Genomic DNA, 13,899 nt, shown 5'->3' with positions numbered 1-13,899 from the left:
TCATCAACAATTACTAGACCATACTTACTTCCCTCGATGCTAAGGTAGGCGACGGGTCCGAAGAGGTCCATATGTAGTAGCTCTAGTGGTCTTGATGATGTCATCACATTCTTGTTGTGATGAGTGCTTCCCACCTGTTTCCCTGCCTGACAAGCTGCACAAGGTCTATCTTTTTCAAAGCAGACATTAGTTAGTCCTAACACATGTTCTCCCTTTAGAAGTTTATAAAGGTTCTTCATCCCAACATGTGCTAGACAGCGATGCCACAGCCAGCCCATACTAGTCTTAGCGATTAAGCATGCATCTAGATCGGCCTCCTCTTTCAAAAAATCAACTAAGTAAAGTTTGCCATCTAGTACACCCTTAAACGCTAATGAACCATCACTCCTTCTAAAGACAGATACATCCACATTTGTAAACAAACAATTGTAGCCCATGTGGCACAATTGACTTACAGACAAGAGATTATAGCCTAGCGACTCTACTAAAAATACATTGGAAATAGAGTGCTCGCTTGTGATGGCTATTTTTCCCAAACCTTTGACCTTGCCTTGATTCCCATCTCCAAATATGATTGTATCCTGGGAATCCTTGTTCTTGACGTAGGAGGTGAACATCTTCTTCTCCCCCGTCATGTGGTTTGTGCATCCGCTGTCGATAATCCAGCTTGAGCCCCCGGATGCATAAACCTGCAAGGCAAATTAGGCTTGGGTTTTAGGTACCCAACTCTTGTTGGGTCCTATAAGGTTAGTCACAATAGCTTTTGGTACCCAAATGCAAGTCTTGTCTCCTTTGCATTTGGATCCCAATTTTCTAGCAACCACTTTTTCATTTTTACATGAAAGTACAAACGTAGTGTTGCAAGCATGAAAGACAGTGGTAGGTTTATTACACATTTTCTTAGGAGCATGAGACACAAAATTTCTCCTAGGCCTATCATTCTAATTAGAACTTGAAGCAAACATAGCATGTGAATCACAAGCATCATGATCATATCTCCTATTGTGACTAGCAATTTTCCTATTATACATGAAAGCATGATTCTTTTGATTACTACTAGCCATAGGAGCCTTCCCTTTCTCCTTGTTGGGAATGGGAGCCCTTTGGCTTGTTAAGTTCTTGGCTTCCTTTCGAAAGCCAAGTCCATCCTTAATTGAGGGGTGTCTACCAATTGTGTAGGCATCCCTAGCAAACTTTAATTTATCAAAGTCTATCTTGCAAGTCTTAAGTTGAGCATTAAGACTTGTCACTTCATCATTTAATTTAGTAATGGATGCAAGATGTTCTTTACAAGCATTAATATCAAAATCCTTGCATCTATTGCAAATTACAACATGATCCACACATGAACTAGATTTATTAGCTACTTCTAGCTTAGCATTTAAATCATCATTAACACTCTTTAAGCTAGACACAGTTTCATGACAAGCAGATAATTCAGAAGATAGCATTTCATTCCTTTTAACCTCTAAAGCAAGAGATTTTTGCACACTAACAAACTTATCATGCTCTTCATACAAAATATCCTCTTGCTTTTCTAAAAGTCTATCCTTTTCATTTAAAGCATCAATTAACTCATTAATTTTATCTACTTTTGCTCTATCTAAACCCTTAAATAAATCGGTATAATCTACTTCATCATCACTAGAATCATCATCGCTTGAAGTAGTATACTAAGGGGTTTCTTGAACGCTTACCTTTTTCTCTTTTGCCATGAGGCAAGTATGGCGTTCGTTGGGGAAGAGAGAGTACTTGTTGAAGGCTGAGGCAGCAAGTCCTTCATCGTCGGAGTCGGAGGAAGAGCCGTCCGAATCCCATTCTTTGCCAAGATGCGCCTCGCCCTTCGCCTTCTTGTAGGCCTTCTTCTTCTCCCTCTTCCCGCTATTTTCTTGTCCCTGGTCACTATCATTATCAGGATAGTTTGCAATAAAGTGACCAGTCTTACCGCATTTGAAGCGGAAGCGCTTTCCCTTTGCTTTGCTCTTGTTGGGATACTCCTTGCGTCCTTTTAGCGCGGTCTTGAAAAACGCTTGCTGATTAGAGCCATCTCATCTTCGTTTAGCCCGGCAGCCTCAACTTGTGCCACCTTGCTTGGTAGCGCCTCCCTGCTGCTTGTTGCCTTGAGCGCAATGGGCTGCGGCTCGTAGATGGGCATGGGGTCGTTTAATGCATCATCAACATACCTTGCCTCCTTGACCATCATGCGCCCGCTCACAAATTTTCCGAGTATCTCCTCGGGCGTCATCTTTGTGTACCTAGGATTTTCATGGATGAGGTTCACAAGATGAGGGTCAATAACAGTAAAGGACCTGAGCATAAGTCGGACGATGTCGTGGTCCATCCATCTCGTGCTCCCATAGCTCCTAATCTTGTTGACCAGGGTCTTGAGCCTGTTGTACGTCTGTGTTGGCTCCTCTCCCCTGACCATAGCGAACCTTCCCAGCTCGCCTTCCACCAACTCCATTTTGGTGATCATGGTGGCGTCGTTTCCCTCATGTGATATTTTGAGGGTGTCCCAGATTTGCTTGGCGTTGTCCAAGCCGCTCACCTTGTTGTACTCATCACTGCACAAAGATGCTAGCAAAACAGTGGTAGCTTGTGCATTTTTATGAATTTGTTCGTTAATAAACACAGGGTTATCCGTACTATCAAATTGCATTCCATTTTCAACTATCTCCCATATACTAGGATGAAGAGAAAATAGGTGACTACACATTTTGTGACTCCAAAAAGCGTAGTCCTCTCCATCAAAGTGTGGAGGTTTACCAAGAGGAATTGAAAGCAAATGAGCATTGGAATTAAAAGGAATACGAGAATAATCAAATGAATAATTTGAATTAACCGGTTTCTTTTTCTCGTCGTCGTCTCTTGGTGAAGAAGAAGATTCATCGTTGTCGTAGTAGACGATCTTCTTGATACGTCTCTTCTTCTTCCTGTCCTTCTTCTTGTGACTTGAGCCAGAGTTAGTGGGCTTGTCGTCCCTTGGCTCGTTGAAGATGGACTCCTTCTCCTTATCGTTTACCACCATCCCCTTTCCCTTAGGATCCATCTCTTCGGGCGATTAGTCCCTTATGCGAAGAGAACGGCTCGGATACCGATTGAGAGCATCTAGAGGGGGTGAATAGGTGATCCTGTAAAAATTCAACAACTAATAGCCACAAAACTTGGTTATAGCAATGTTAGTGCGACTAAGTAGTTGCGAAGCGAGTTCTGGTGGGCAAGACAATCACAAATAGATCAACACAAGAGACACGCGATTTTATCCCGTGGTTCGGCCAAGTAACACTTGCCTACTTCCACGTTGTGGCGTCCCAATGGACGAGGGTTGCACTCAACCCCTTTCAAGTGATCCAATGATCAACTTGAATACCACGACTTTTTTATGCTTATCTCTTTTTCCCGTTTGCGAGGAATCTCCACAAGTTGGAGTCCCTCGCCCTTACAACAAAGATCACAATGAAAGCACGGAGTAAGGTTGGGAAGAGCAACGCACACTAGAATTAAATCCACACCGCAAACACGCACACAAGTGAGAAGATGAGCACACAAAACATGCGCGGGGAGTTTACAACTCAAAAAGTGCTCCAATCTCAAGAACGATGAACGATTGCGTGAAAGTGAGGACTAGAAGTCTTGGAATGCTTAGAGTGTGCTTGGGTAACTCCTCCATGCGCCTAGGGGTCCCTTTTATAGCCCCAAGACAGCTAGGAGCCGTTGGAGGCCAACAAGGAAGGCCAAAGTTTCCTTCTGTCGGGTGGTGCACCGGACAGTCCGGTGCACCACCAGACAGTCACTGTAGCATGTCCAGTGCGGATCTCCTTCCTAATTTGGCGCAGATGACCGTTGCAGCGTCGTGGCAGTTGGCGCACCGGACTCTGTCTGGTGCACACCGGACAGTCTGGTGCCCCCTGCCGCCCGTTGGCGCGGGCCACGCGTCGCCCGCGGATTGCGCGGCCGACCGTTGCGCTGGCGGCCGTTGGCTCACCGGACAGTCCGGTGCACTACCGGACAGTCCGGTGAATTATAGTTGTACGCCGCCAAACATTCCCGAGAGTGGCCAGTTCGCCGGAAGCCAGCCTGGCGCACCGGACACTGTCCGGTGCACCACCGGACAGTCCGGTGTGCCAGACTGAGCTGAGTATTGGCTGCTCAGAGCCAAGTTCTTTTCTCCTTCTCTTTTCTCTGTTTCTAGCACTTAGACAAAATATGTTAGTACTCAAACCAATGTACTAAGTCTAGAAACATACCTTGTTACATGATTTGCACTTCTCTCTTCATTTGGCACATAATAACTCACTCACTATGTGTTGGTCACTTAATCACCAAAATATAATAGAAATGGCACAAGGGCACATTTCCCTTTCAAAAGTTCCGAGTATATTTTATATGTAAGCCGTTCATAACCATAGATTTAATACTCCCTTAGTCCCTTAATAACAAGACAGAAGACACTACCATTCTTGGTTGTAACAACACAGTACAGAGTTAGGTGTTTTTTTCATAAGAAACATAACTGTTTATGTGAGCCAAGTCCCTGAGCACTTGGCCGAGCTCATGGACTCACATGTCATGGTCTTCTTTACGGTGTTGTATGTGGATACCTCTGATATATATCCTTTACATATTGTATTGTATTGTATTGTATTGTATTGTATTGTATTGTATTGTATTGTATTGTATTGTATTGTATTGTATTGTATTGTATTGTATTGTATTGTATTGTATTGTATTGTATTGTATTGTACTATGTTATGCTATGTTATGTTGTATTATATATATGTGGGGTTTAATTTCTCTTAAACCATTGCCATCAGTTGCTACAGAATAAAAGGCTGTAGTGTTCTTGCTGGAAAGATTGGGGCTCTAGTGAAAAGTTTCGAGTATATTTTATATGTAAGCCGTTCATAACCATAGATTTAATACTCCCTTAGTCCCTTAATAACAAGACACTATCATTCTTGGTTGTAACAACACAGTACAGAGTTAGGTGTTTTTTTCATAAGAAACACAAATGTTTCTTAGGAAGTGGAGAAGGACAGGACCGTACCGGAGGTGATGCGGAGGGTGCAGCCGCACCGGGCCCCCAAAAATAGAGGGGCCCTTAGTCACTGGACGCTAGCACTTTTTCCTGTTAAACATATCTATTCTAATCACAAATACGCAAAGAGCGATGCGCTATCCACCAGTTTCGTTTCGATTGTTAAACTAATGTCTCAATTACTTATCGATTACTCCATCCGTTTCAAAATAGTATTTGTTTTAGCTCTTGATTTTTATGTTTATATTCAATTATATAATGATGAATCCACTAAAGAAGCAAAACAAATTCTATTTTGATATAGAGAGAGTATTATTTACTATACACATGATGGTTGCATCGACAGAGAGAAGCTTTTTAAAATTGAAATATTTTTTTAACTATTTATGGTCAACAATAACTCAATAGAGGTTAAATGGCTTGCCGATTTTATATATCGAAAAAAGTTGTTGGATGAGATTGATCTCAATAATATAAGCGATGACTTTGTATCACAAAATGTTAGAAGATATTTTAAATGATATCAGATAATAAGTAAGTGTTTTCGGCTATATTTTATATTTGTTATCTTATAAACTTTAAAATAGTGCATAATATTTTTTATACATCAAATATTTAATACTATATATATATATATATATATATAATATATATATATATATATATATATATATATATATATATATATATATATATATATATATATATATATATATATATATGGGTCTCCGAAAAGTCAGGAACGGCGAGAAGGACATGGCCGATTTCCCTTCTCCGGTTCTCCCCGTAGCAAGCAGGTGGGCATGTGCATGCACTGACTTTGCAATGCAGATGCAGATGCAACCGGACACGGTATGTTCTGAACATTGGTGTAGAAAGAAAGCAACGGACACGGTATGGCGTCCATGTGTTTGACATATCGCTTGTGGGCAGTTTCCATGGTTTTCACGGCATGAGTGTGCCATTGTATAATGGAATCCTCGAGTACAAACAGTACGCCCGTTTGATTCTGACCCTGGAAAGTTGGTCCGAGTTTGACTGGAAATTCAACCGTAACGCACGTAACATTTCCTTCCTGGTCCAATAAGTATGCAAGTAGTACTACGGATCGCCTCTGCCGCATGACTCGAGCCTACTGATGGCTAATGAAACATTGAAAACTTAGGCAACTTAGGGGTGTTTGGTTTTAGAGACTAATTTTTAGTCCCTCCAATTTATTCCACTTTAGTCACTAAATTGTCAAATATGAAAAATAAAATAGAGTTATAGTTTCCATATTTTGCAATTTATAGACTATAGTGAAATAAAATGGAGGGACTAAAAATAGTCCCGACACTACCTTAGATTGAACAGAGGCATCCATCTACCGTGCAACGTGTCAATCTTAAGATCAGAACATACCACAGCAACCTTAAGCAAACACACGAGTATGCCATAGTTTCATAGGTATTCTGGAGGACATGTCTACGATTTCCAGAACAATAACAACCATCATCATCCGACATTTCGATCCGAAAGCTAACAGAATAGAGTACTTGTATGAAACAACAAAATACAGCAACACTACTAAAAATCCATGCTAACCGTCTCAGTCTGACCAGTTTATAGGTAGTGTTACAAGTTCCTTTGTTCACGCAATCAACGACAAGTCCATAAAAGCGCTTCCTAGTCTGCCTTATGGTTCCCATTGCTGGTGGGTGACCTGGACCGATCTCTATGCCTTCTGCCATGGGGTGAACTGCCCCTCCGGTCCCTTGAGCGTGAGCGCTCCCTTCTGCGGTCCCTTGAGCGTGAGCGCTCCCTCCGGCGGTCCCTTGAGCGAGACCTCTCCCTGCGGTCCCTTGAACGAGACCGCTCCCTTCGGCGTTCCCTTGAGCGAGACCGCTCCCTTCGATCCCTTGAGCGAGACCGCTCCCTTCGATCCCTTGAACGCGAACGCTCCCTTCTGCGTTCCCTTGAGCGCGAACGCTCCCTTCTGCGAGGGCGGTAAGGTGATGGGCTCCTTTGAGATCCTCCTGCGTTTTTTAAGAAAAAATATTAAAGATATAGCTGTAATGCAAAAGGAAAACAAAGGAACGGTCACAAACCCATGTTTTTTCTTACAAATGTTTTAAAGCACACGTGGATCACAAGCCTATAAAAAGATATATGCAACCAAATTTGCACATAATAACTGTCACAATTTTCCCATGGCTACGCGTGTGATCTACTTCGAAAGTGTGATTTCAATCAAGGAAAACAATGACCTAGACCATAGATGTGTGCTCAAATCTTTGATAGTGTGGAATTATGCCGGCTAAAAATATAGAACACCACCTAGACCATAGATGTCTACCAGGGCTTCAATAGTGTGGAATTATGCCAGCTAAAAATAGAGAACACCATAAAAGCTACAATTATAATCACAGGTTGTAGAAACAAAACACCCCATTAAGGCCGATAATTAGAATATTAAGATCACTAAAACAACAAATAAGCAAACCTATGAGTGGCACAAAATATTTAGAGACCGAGTTCATGTTTATGTGTTGTAATAAACAACTAAACATAACACCCCCATCGAGGTCAATCATTAGAATATTAAAGATCAATATATAAAACAAATAAGCACACAAATACCCTATGAGTGGCACAGAATATTTAGACTAAGTTCATGTTTATGTATTAAAAAAACAGCATAGCACATCTGACAACTGCAAACAAATAAAGTGATATCCATTCAACAACAATGTATGCAAGCTGAACAACACATAAAGAAGCAAGTCAAACGATGCTTAATACAGAAAGCGTTGTGGTCATATCATGTGGAGGTGCAAAATTGGCCAACTTTGGTTCATACCTCTTCGACCACAGTATTTTCCAGGAGTAGGGGTCCTTTCACGAGTTCTTTTAGCCTGGAATAAAATCGTGAACAAATGTATTAGTTGGTACGAATGAAACAAGCAATGAACTTCAAGTATGCTAAATAAAGGAAGAACCCAATTCGATCTTAAATTTGAACAGAGTGGTTAATATAATTGATAATGAAACTAAACTTTGCCCTTTTGGTGAAAAATAGTCATGGTCCATTAAGCTTGTCAACTCTTGATCAAAATCTTGTGATATAGGTAGATTAAACTTTACGTTGCATGCCAACTAAACCAAAGATGACTTTTGTGCACTTGTTCCGTGGTCGGTGTAGCCATGGTCCAAGGAAGCGCCAGATTATGCCTCTCGTGATGTCCATCAAATCAAGATACTGGTCGATGAAGTTCGCATCAGACTTGGTGGTTGGTGTCGTGACATGGCAGCAGCATGCACCATGTAAGCTTAGTCGAAGCAGACAAATCGTAGAGCCTGTTGGATCACGAGCGTGATGTTGACGATGGCGGTTGTGGTAGAAGTTGCGGTGGCGATGGTGGTGACGCGATGCACAACAAGACTCCAAGATCGCTCTATGGCGACAGCCGTCGTGTTGATGTAGCATGTATGCATTGTCGGTGAGCGAGGTGAAGACGGCAAGTGGTGATGAGCTCTGAGGGTGTGGTGATAAGCACCATCACGTCAGCTGCACATCCTTTGGAGACAACCATGGTTGGAGACTGCACAGCCTGGACCAACCAGGTTGACGTAGAGGCAGCCCAGCACCATGTTAAACTGGAAGGTCAGGAAGTCAGCACGAGATGAGAGTTAAGACCCCAGTTGAAGAGCCACAGAAGAGGTTTTCCCCATTCACCACATTAGGATTGCATCAGAACACATCATAAATGATCCCCTTTCAATTTACTCTGGCACATTTCACCTGAGTGGGGTTTCCAGGCTTGTCTGTTACAGAATATACTCTTCCATCATAGGGAAAGAGCATATTTGTAATCTTCTACTCATAAGTCATAACATACCTCACCTCAAGGACCTTCACCAGAGTTTTAAACTGAACAGAGCATAGCATCATTGAAGTTTTAGAGGGTGTTTGAATGCACTAGAGCTAATAGTTAGCTGCTAAAATTAGCTGAAGACATTCAAACAGTCTAGCTAATAGTTCAGCTATTAGCTATTTTTAGCAAATTAGCTAATAGTTAGGTAGCTAATTTCACTAGCAATTTTTTAGCCAACTAACTATTAGCTCTAGTGCATTCAAACACCCCCTTAATGTAATGGAATATAATTTCCAGTGCACAAGATTAATGCATTTATGTTACTAAGACATCAGTGATTTCAAGGCTAAAGTGGGAAGGGGAGGGACAAGCATAAGACAAAAAACATGCATGACCGTATAGTAGCTTTAAATTTTTAACTGTACTACTGCTAGTATTAGACTACTTGACATTACTATACAACGATAACATGACAAAACTAGCACTATTCAACAAAAAATACAATAGAAAAATGCATAATGGAATGAATCAGTACAGTCAGCATCTAACCTTCTCTACAGTGACCAGGCGACCTTCAAGTACAGTGCGGTGCAGATACTTGATGGAGCGTCTTGCACCTTCAAGAGTATCCATAGTCACGAAGGCAAAGCCACGGGATTCTTTTGTCCTAGGATCAAGAACAACATGACAGTTCTTAACCTGCATTGAAAAATGAAACTTATTAATTGGATACCAAAAGTTTTGACAAGATTAATAGATAAGCAGATAAAGATAAAATAGAGACCATAATAATTTTCTCGAACAACGCAGGACAAGAGCATGTCATTTTCATTAAGGGAGAGAAATAATATGTAGGGGAGGCAATAGTCTACTCCTAGTACAAGGGAGACAGACTCCCGAACCCAACACCCACAGCACAATACACTAACTCAGCACTCATATCTCTGTGCTTAGCTGAAGAAACATCTCATTAAGAGCAGGGCTCCAGCCATGCACCAAAGAACACCCCAAGATAGCATCATAATAAGAATGTGTGAACTAATAATTTGAGACCATACCTTTCCTTCTTTACTAAAGAACTTCTCAAGATCATCTTCCGTTACACGAGTAGACAATCCAGTTACATAAAGGTTATTCCCTGGATTTCTATCATCTGGGCTCCTGTGCATGATAAAGAACTGAACATCAGTACTGGAACAGTCCCATATTTGTGTAGAATTGCAGAACTGGAGCTAAAAACAAATACTTGCCTCACTGGAACCAATAATATTTGGTAAACTATTAAACTATCAATTACAAGTGATATACTTGCCTGGACCGACTCCTATCCCTTGACCTTGATCTACCACGTCTCCTAGGAGGAGACCTTGAAGTGCTGCGTCTCTTTGGACTCCTTGGACGTGGGGACCGTGAAGCACTCTTTGGTGGAGGTGACCTTGAAGGGCTGCGTCTCTTTGGAGGAGGCGACCTTGAAGTGCCATTTCTATCAGCAGGAGGTGTAATAGACCGTGCAGTGTACCTAAAAGCAATATTTCAAAACCCAGAACACACCAGATTATGAGAATTTGGTCCGAGTGAGAGAATAAGAGAATTATAACAAGTCTACCATGCAGGGATACTAACCTCACTTCCTTGGCTTGTGACATCTAATAAGAAAAAACAGAGAGTGTAGTGTCACTCAGATAAACAGCCAATAAATTACAGACTGCAATATAAATACTTGTCATAGGAAGAAAAGTAACTTCACAATTAATCCAAATATAAACACATCTTAACAACATTAGAGCTTATCAGTCGATGAAAATCAGGAAGGAAGCAAAATAAAATCTTTTGCCTTTTAACCGGTATACACACTTAAGCAATGTGACAAGAAAAGATACACTATTGTAATAAAAGGTAACAGAAATTGGCAGCTCAAAGATCAAACGAGGCAAGATAGAAAATAAAGCATGATAAGAATCCATCTTCAGCTTGTAATTATTATACATTAATAACCTGAAACAAAGTGTAGCTGCCCAATACTTCATGTTTAGTTTTACCAAGCTATTCATATTATTATAGCAAAATTAGTTGGGTGGTTCCAAAAACCTTCATATGAGGAACTGCAGTGATGGCACACATTATGAAGTTGACAAAATGTAACTGTAGAACACAAAGCAGAAATACAAGCAGAACTAGTGTATATAGCAAATTCCATTGTAATTACCATAGTTGTTAAAGCGGTAAGGCGAGGTAAGGCGACCGACCCCTTTTTACCTTTTAAGCGATAAGGCGTAAGGCAAGGCGACGCCTTAGTAATATATAAAAAATACAATAAAAATAGAATATATATATAGGAATATAGTCAAAAAAAACTCGGCCGGGGAGGGAAAGACCGCCCTCCCGGTATTATATTAAGAAGAGACCGAAACAATGGTCCCAGCCGAGAAAATCCCCGAACCCTGGCCCCCCATCACTAACGGGCCGGCGTCAACTGTCCACTCTGCAACGGCCCAACCGGAGGGTGGCGCACAGGACATCGTAACCCGAGAGCGGATGGGCACAACGAGGGGATTTTTTAACCAAGCCTGAAAATTCGCTCCCGAGGGGAATCGAACCCAAGACTTGGAGGTGCTACTCAGAAGTCCTTAACCACTAGGCTAGAGGCCCTTTCGCTATATAGGAATATAGTCTCATAATACTATTATAGTAGCAAATAGGAGTCCAATTAGCTCAGGCAGCCCAACAGCCCACATAGCCCATCAAAATTAGGTTACCCTTCAGCCACATAGCCCACACTCCCAAACTGCCACACCTCCAGCCTCTTTTCTCCTTCCCTCCCTAGCCGCCAACACTCATCTCACTGCCGCCGCCAGCACTCAGCTCGCTGCAGCCAAATCTGCTATGGGTATGTGCCCCCTCTCCTCTTCCCTCCTCCCTCTATCTTGCCTGGAGAGCTCACGGAGGGGAGGGGCCGGTGCAGAGCCGCCAGGAGACCAACACCACTGCCGGTGCAGATCCGCCAGGAGACTAACGGGCAAGTCAGCAACGCTGCAGACCTTCAAGGCGTCTCCAAAGTGACGCCTTAGCAAGCTTCAAGGCGCCATGACGACGCTGTACTGGTCAAGGCGGATGCCTTAGTCTCTGTTCTAAGGCGAGAGCGACGCCTTGCCGCTGCTGCACGCCTTATCGCCTAAGCGACGCTTTAAGAACACCTTAACAACAATGGTAATACTCACATGCACCAAACCATAAATTATTTAAAAATGATGGTTTAATTATACACCGTACTCCTGAAGCATCCACTGACTAATGAAATGCAAAACGAGACTAAATAATAAATGATGATATGCCAGAACATACATGATCCGGTGACCCCACCTCAAGTGTTTAGTGTTTACCAATGCAAAACATCAACCAAGTAATGATCGAGTTCAAGGAGAAGCTAGCTTTTGAAGCCTATATCAACAAGTAAACATAGCGTTTCATAGAATGTGGGGTTTCTTGGGATTGTTGGACATCTCCCCAGTAGGTTAGATTTTCAAACAGGAAACTTCCTAGCCTAGACCCACATATGACAGAGGAGCCTATATACCATAATACTTGGCAGTGATGTGAATATGTGATCTAAGTACCTTAGTTAAAAATGAAGCTGCAAACGGAAGCACCAGGTGAAGACTCGAGGAATCAACACAAGGTGGTCTACCTGGAAGAAAGAAAGAGTAAATGAGCATAAAAACAAACCATCAGAAATCAGAAACTGTGGCTTCCAGACATTTAAGTTCAGCAGTTCAGGTTTGTGGACTAGGCGCCTCAATTTGGTGTTGTTCAGTTTTTTTATGTTTGCCCGTGACGGCTGTAGTGGCAGATTTGTTGATTTACTAGCTCAATTAATTAAGAGAACCAAGAAAAATATTATAGGACCCCAAAACTACAAGCTAGCAATAAATGAAAATTTCCGAATCTGTCTCCGTTTCTCTGGTATGTATGCTCATGGTAATGATGCTATTCTTGAACCGAAGGAATTAAAAAACAAAGGAGATCAAGCAATAAGACATCCACGGTAGCAGCATGACCAGATCTGGCTCGACGACGGCAACAAGAGTCAGCCACGATTCCCTTTCTCGGCACCCCAGAACCAGTGGGAAAAAATTCAAAACACGCAGCCACAAGAACCCCTATAAGAACTCGAATCGAACAGAATTTAGCTCAGCTTGTGCGCGGCGTTTTCCTATCCAGATCTGGCGACGCAAGACCCCGACCGCCGCCGCGCAGCCGCGACCTAGCTCGGCAACTGCATCCGACAGCGACTAGGCCAACCAGATCTACCACCCGATCTGAGCCGTGGATTCACGAGGAAAATGTCAGATCCACAGGAACGCGAAGAGCTACGAGGAAGAGGAAGGGGGACGGCTGAGGTAGAAGCCAGAGGAGGTGGAAGGGAACATCGGAGATAGTAGCCAGCACCTGCAGGCTCGGGGAAGCAGCCACCGTAGCCTGCCGATGGCGAGAGGGCGAAGAGGCGGCTCTGGAGTCTGGAGCTGTCCGCGAGGAGCCGCACGCCCGCACGGGTCAGGATCAGGTCAGGGACAGGGCTACCGCTACCCGCTGCGAGAAAAATCAGCTCTCACGTGACCGCTTGCTTGTCGTGCCGCCGTTAAACGGGCCCATATGGGTTGAAATTCGTAATCTTTTATTTTATTCAAAATCTGCTACATAAACAGTACACATCTGTACTAAAATAAAATTCGTTTTAAACAAATAAAAGATTGATATAATGTTTAATAAATCTTTATCTCTATCTCTATCTCTATCTCTTCTCTATTTCTAATATGTTATCTATCTATGTACTATATTAAAACACCTTGTACTTCTTTGAAATCGAATCTGCAGTCTTATGAATGGCCTCACCTCTCATGCTAAACCTAACTAACCGCACGTCTCCATCGGGTTTCTCCTCTCCACGTCGCCCGCTGTGACACTCCCGCACGCGCCCTCCACAACCACGCCCAGGGTCATACCGGAGGG

At 42.6% G+C, this 13,899-nt stretch overlaps 1 protein-coding gene across 6 annotated transcripts; it reads right to left on the bottom strand.

The window, feature by feature from the left end:
• Nucleotides 1-6,449: 6,449 nt before the first annotated feature.
• Nucleotides 6,450-13,544, bottom strand: LOC100282309 (uncharacterized). 6 transcript variants are annotated; one of them, XM_035966924.1, is made up of 9 exons: nucleotides 13,339-13,516; nucleotides 12,948-13,208; nucleotides 12,507-12,577; nucleotides 10,516-10,597; nucleotides 10,205-10,411; nucleotides 9,951-10,053; nucleotides 9,442-9,591; nucleotides 7,878-7,932; nucleotides 6,450-7,053 (listed from the first exon to the last, which is right to left on the bottom strand). In XM_035966924.1, exons 4-9 carry the CDS (start codon nucleotides 10,536-10,538, stop codon nucleotides 6,704-6,706), a joined length of 888 nt encoding a protein of 295 aa, XP_035822817.1. In that variant the 5' UTR covers nucleotides 10,539-10,597; nucleotides 12,507-12,577; nucleotides 12,948-13,208; nucleotides 13,339-13,516; the 3' UTR covers nucleotides 6,450-6,703. The 6 variants fall into 6 exon arrangements, with proteins under 6 accessions (XP_035822817.1, XP_035822816.1, XP_020407139.1 ...); XM_035966923.1 differs by having other exon boundaries at nucleotides 10,516-10,538; XM_020551550.2 differs by lacking the exon at nucleotides 12,948-13,208 and having other exon boundaries at nucleotides 13,339-13,544.
• Between the last annotated feature and the right edge of the window lie 355 nt (nucleotides 13,545-13,899).

The sequence above is a fragment of the Zea mays genome, chromosome 4 (assembly GCF_902167145.1).
Source record: "Zea mays cultivar B73 chromosome 4, Zm-B73-REFERENCE-NAM-5.0, whole genome shotgun sequence".
NCBI lineage: Eukaryota > Viridiplantae > Streptophyta > Magnoliopsida > Poales > Poaceae > Zea > Zea mays.
The sequence above is the reverse complement of the archived record's forward strand: the minus strand, read 5'-3'. Positions and strand labels throughout refer to the sequence as shown.

Excerpts from the sequence above, each read along its gene's own strand:
- LOC100282309 (XM_020551550.2), bottom strand. The coding sequence starts at position 10,538 with ATGTCACAAGCCAAGGAAGTGAG. Across the intron at positions 9,592-9,950 it reads TCTTTAGTAAAGAAGGAAAG|GTTAAGAACTGTCATGTTGT; the intron begins GTATGGTCTCAA and ends TTTTCAATGCAG. Across the intron at positions 7,933-9,441 it reads GCCTGGTCACTGTAGAGAAG|GCTAAAAGAACTCGTGAAAG; the intron begins GTTAGATGCTGA and ends ATTTTATTCCAG.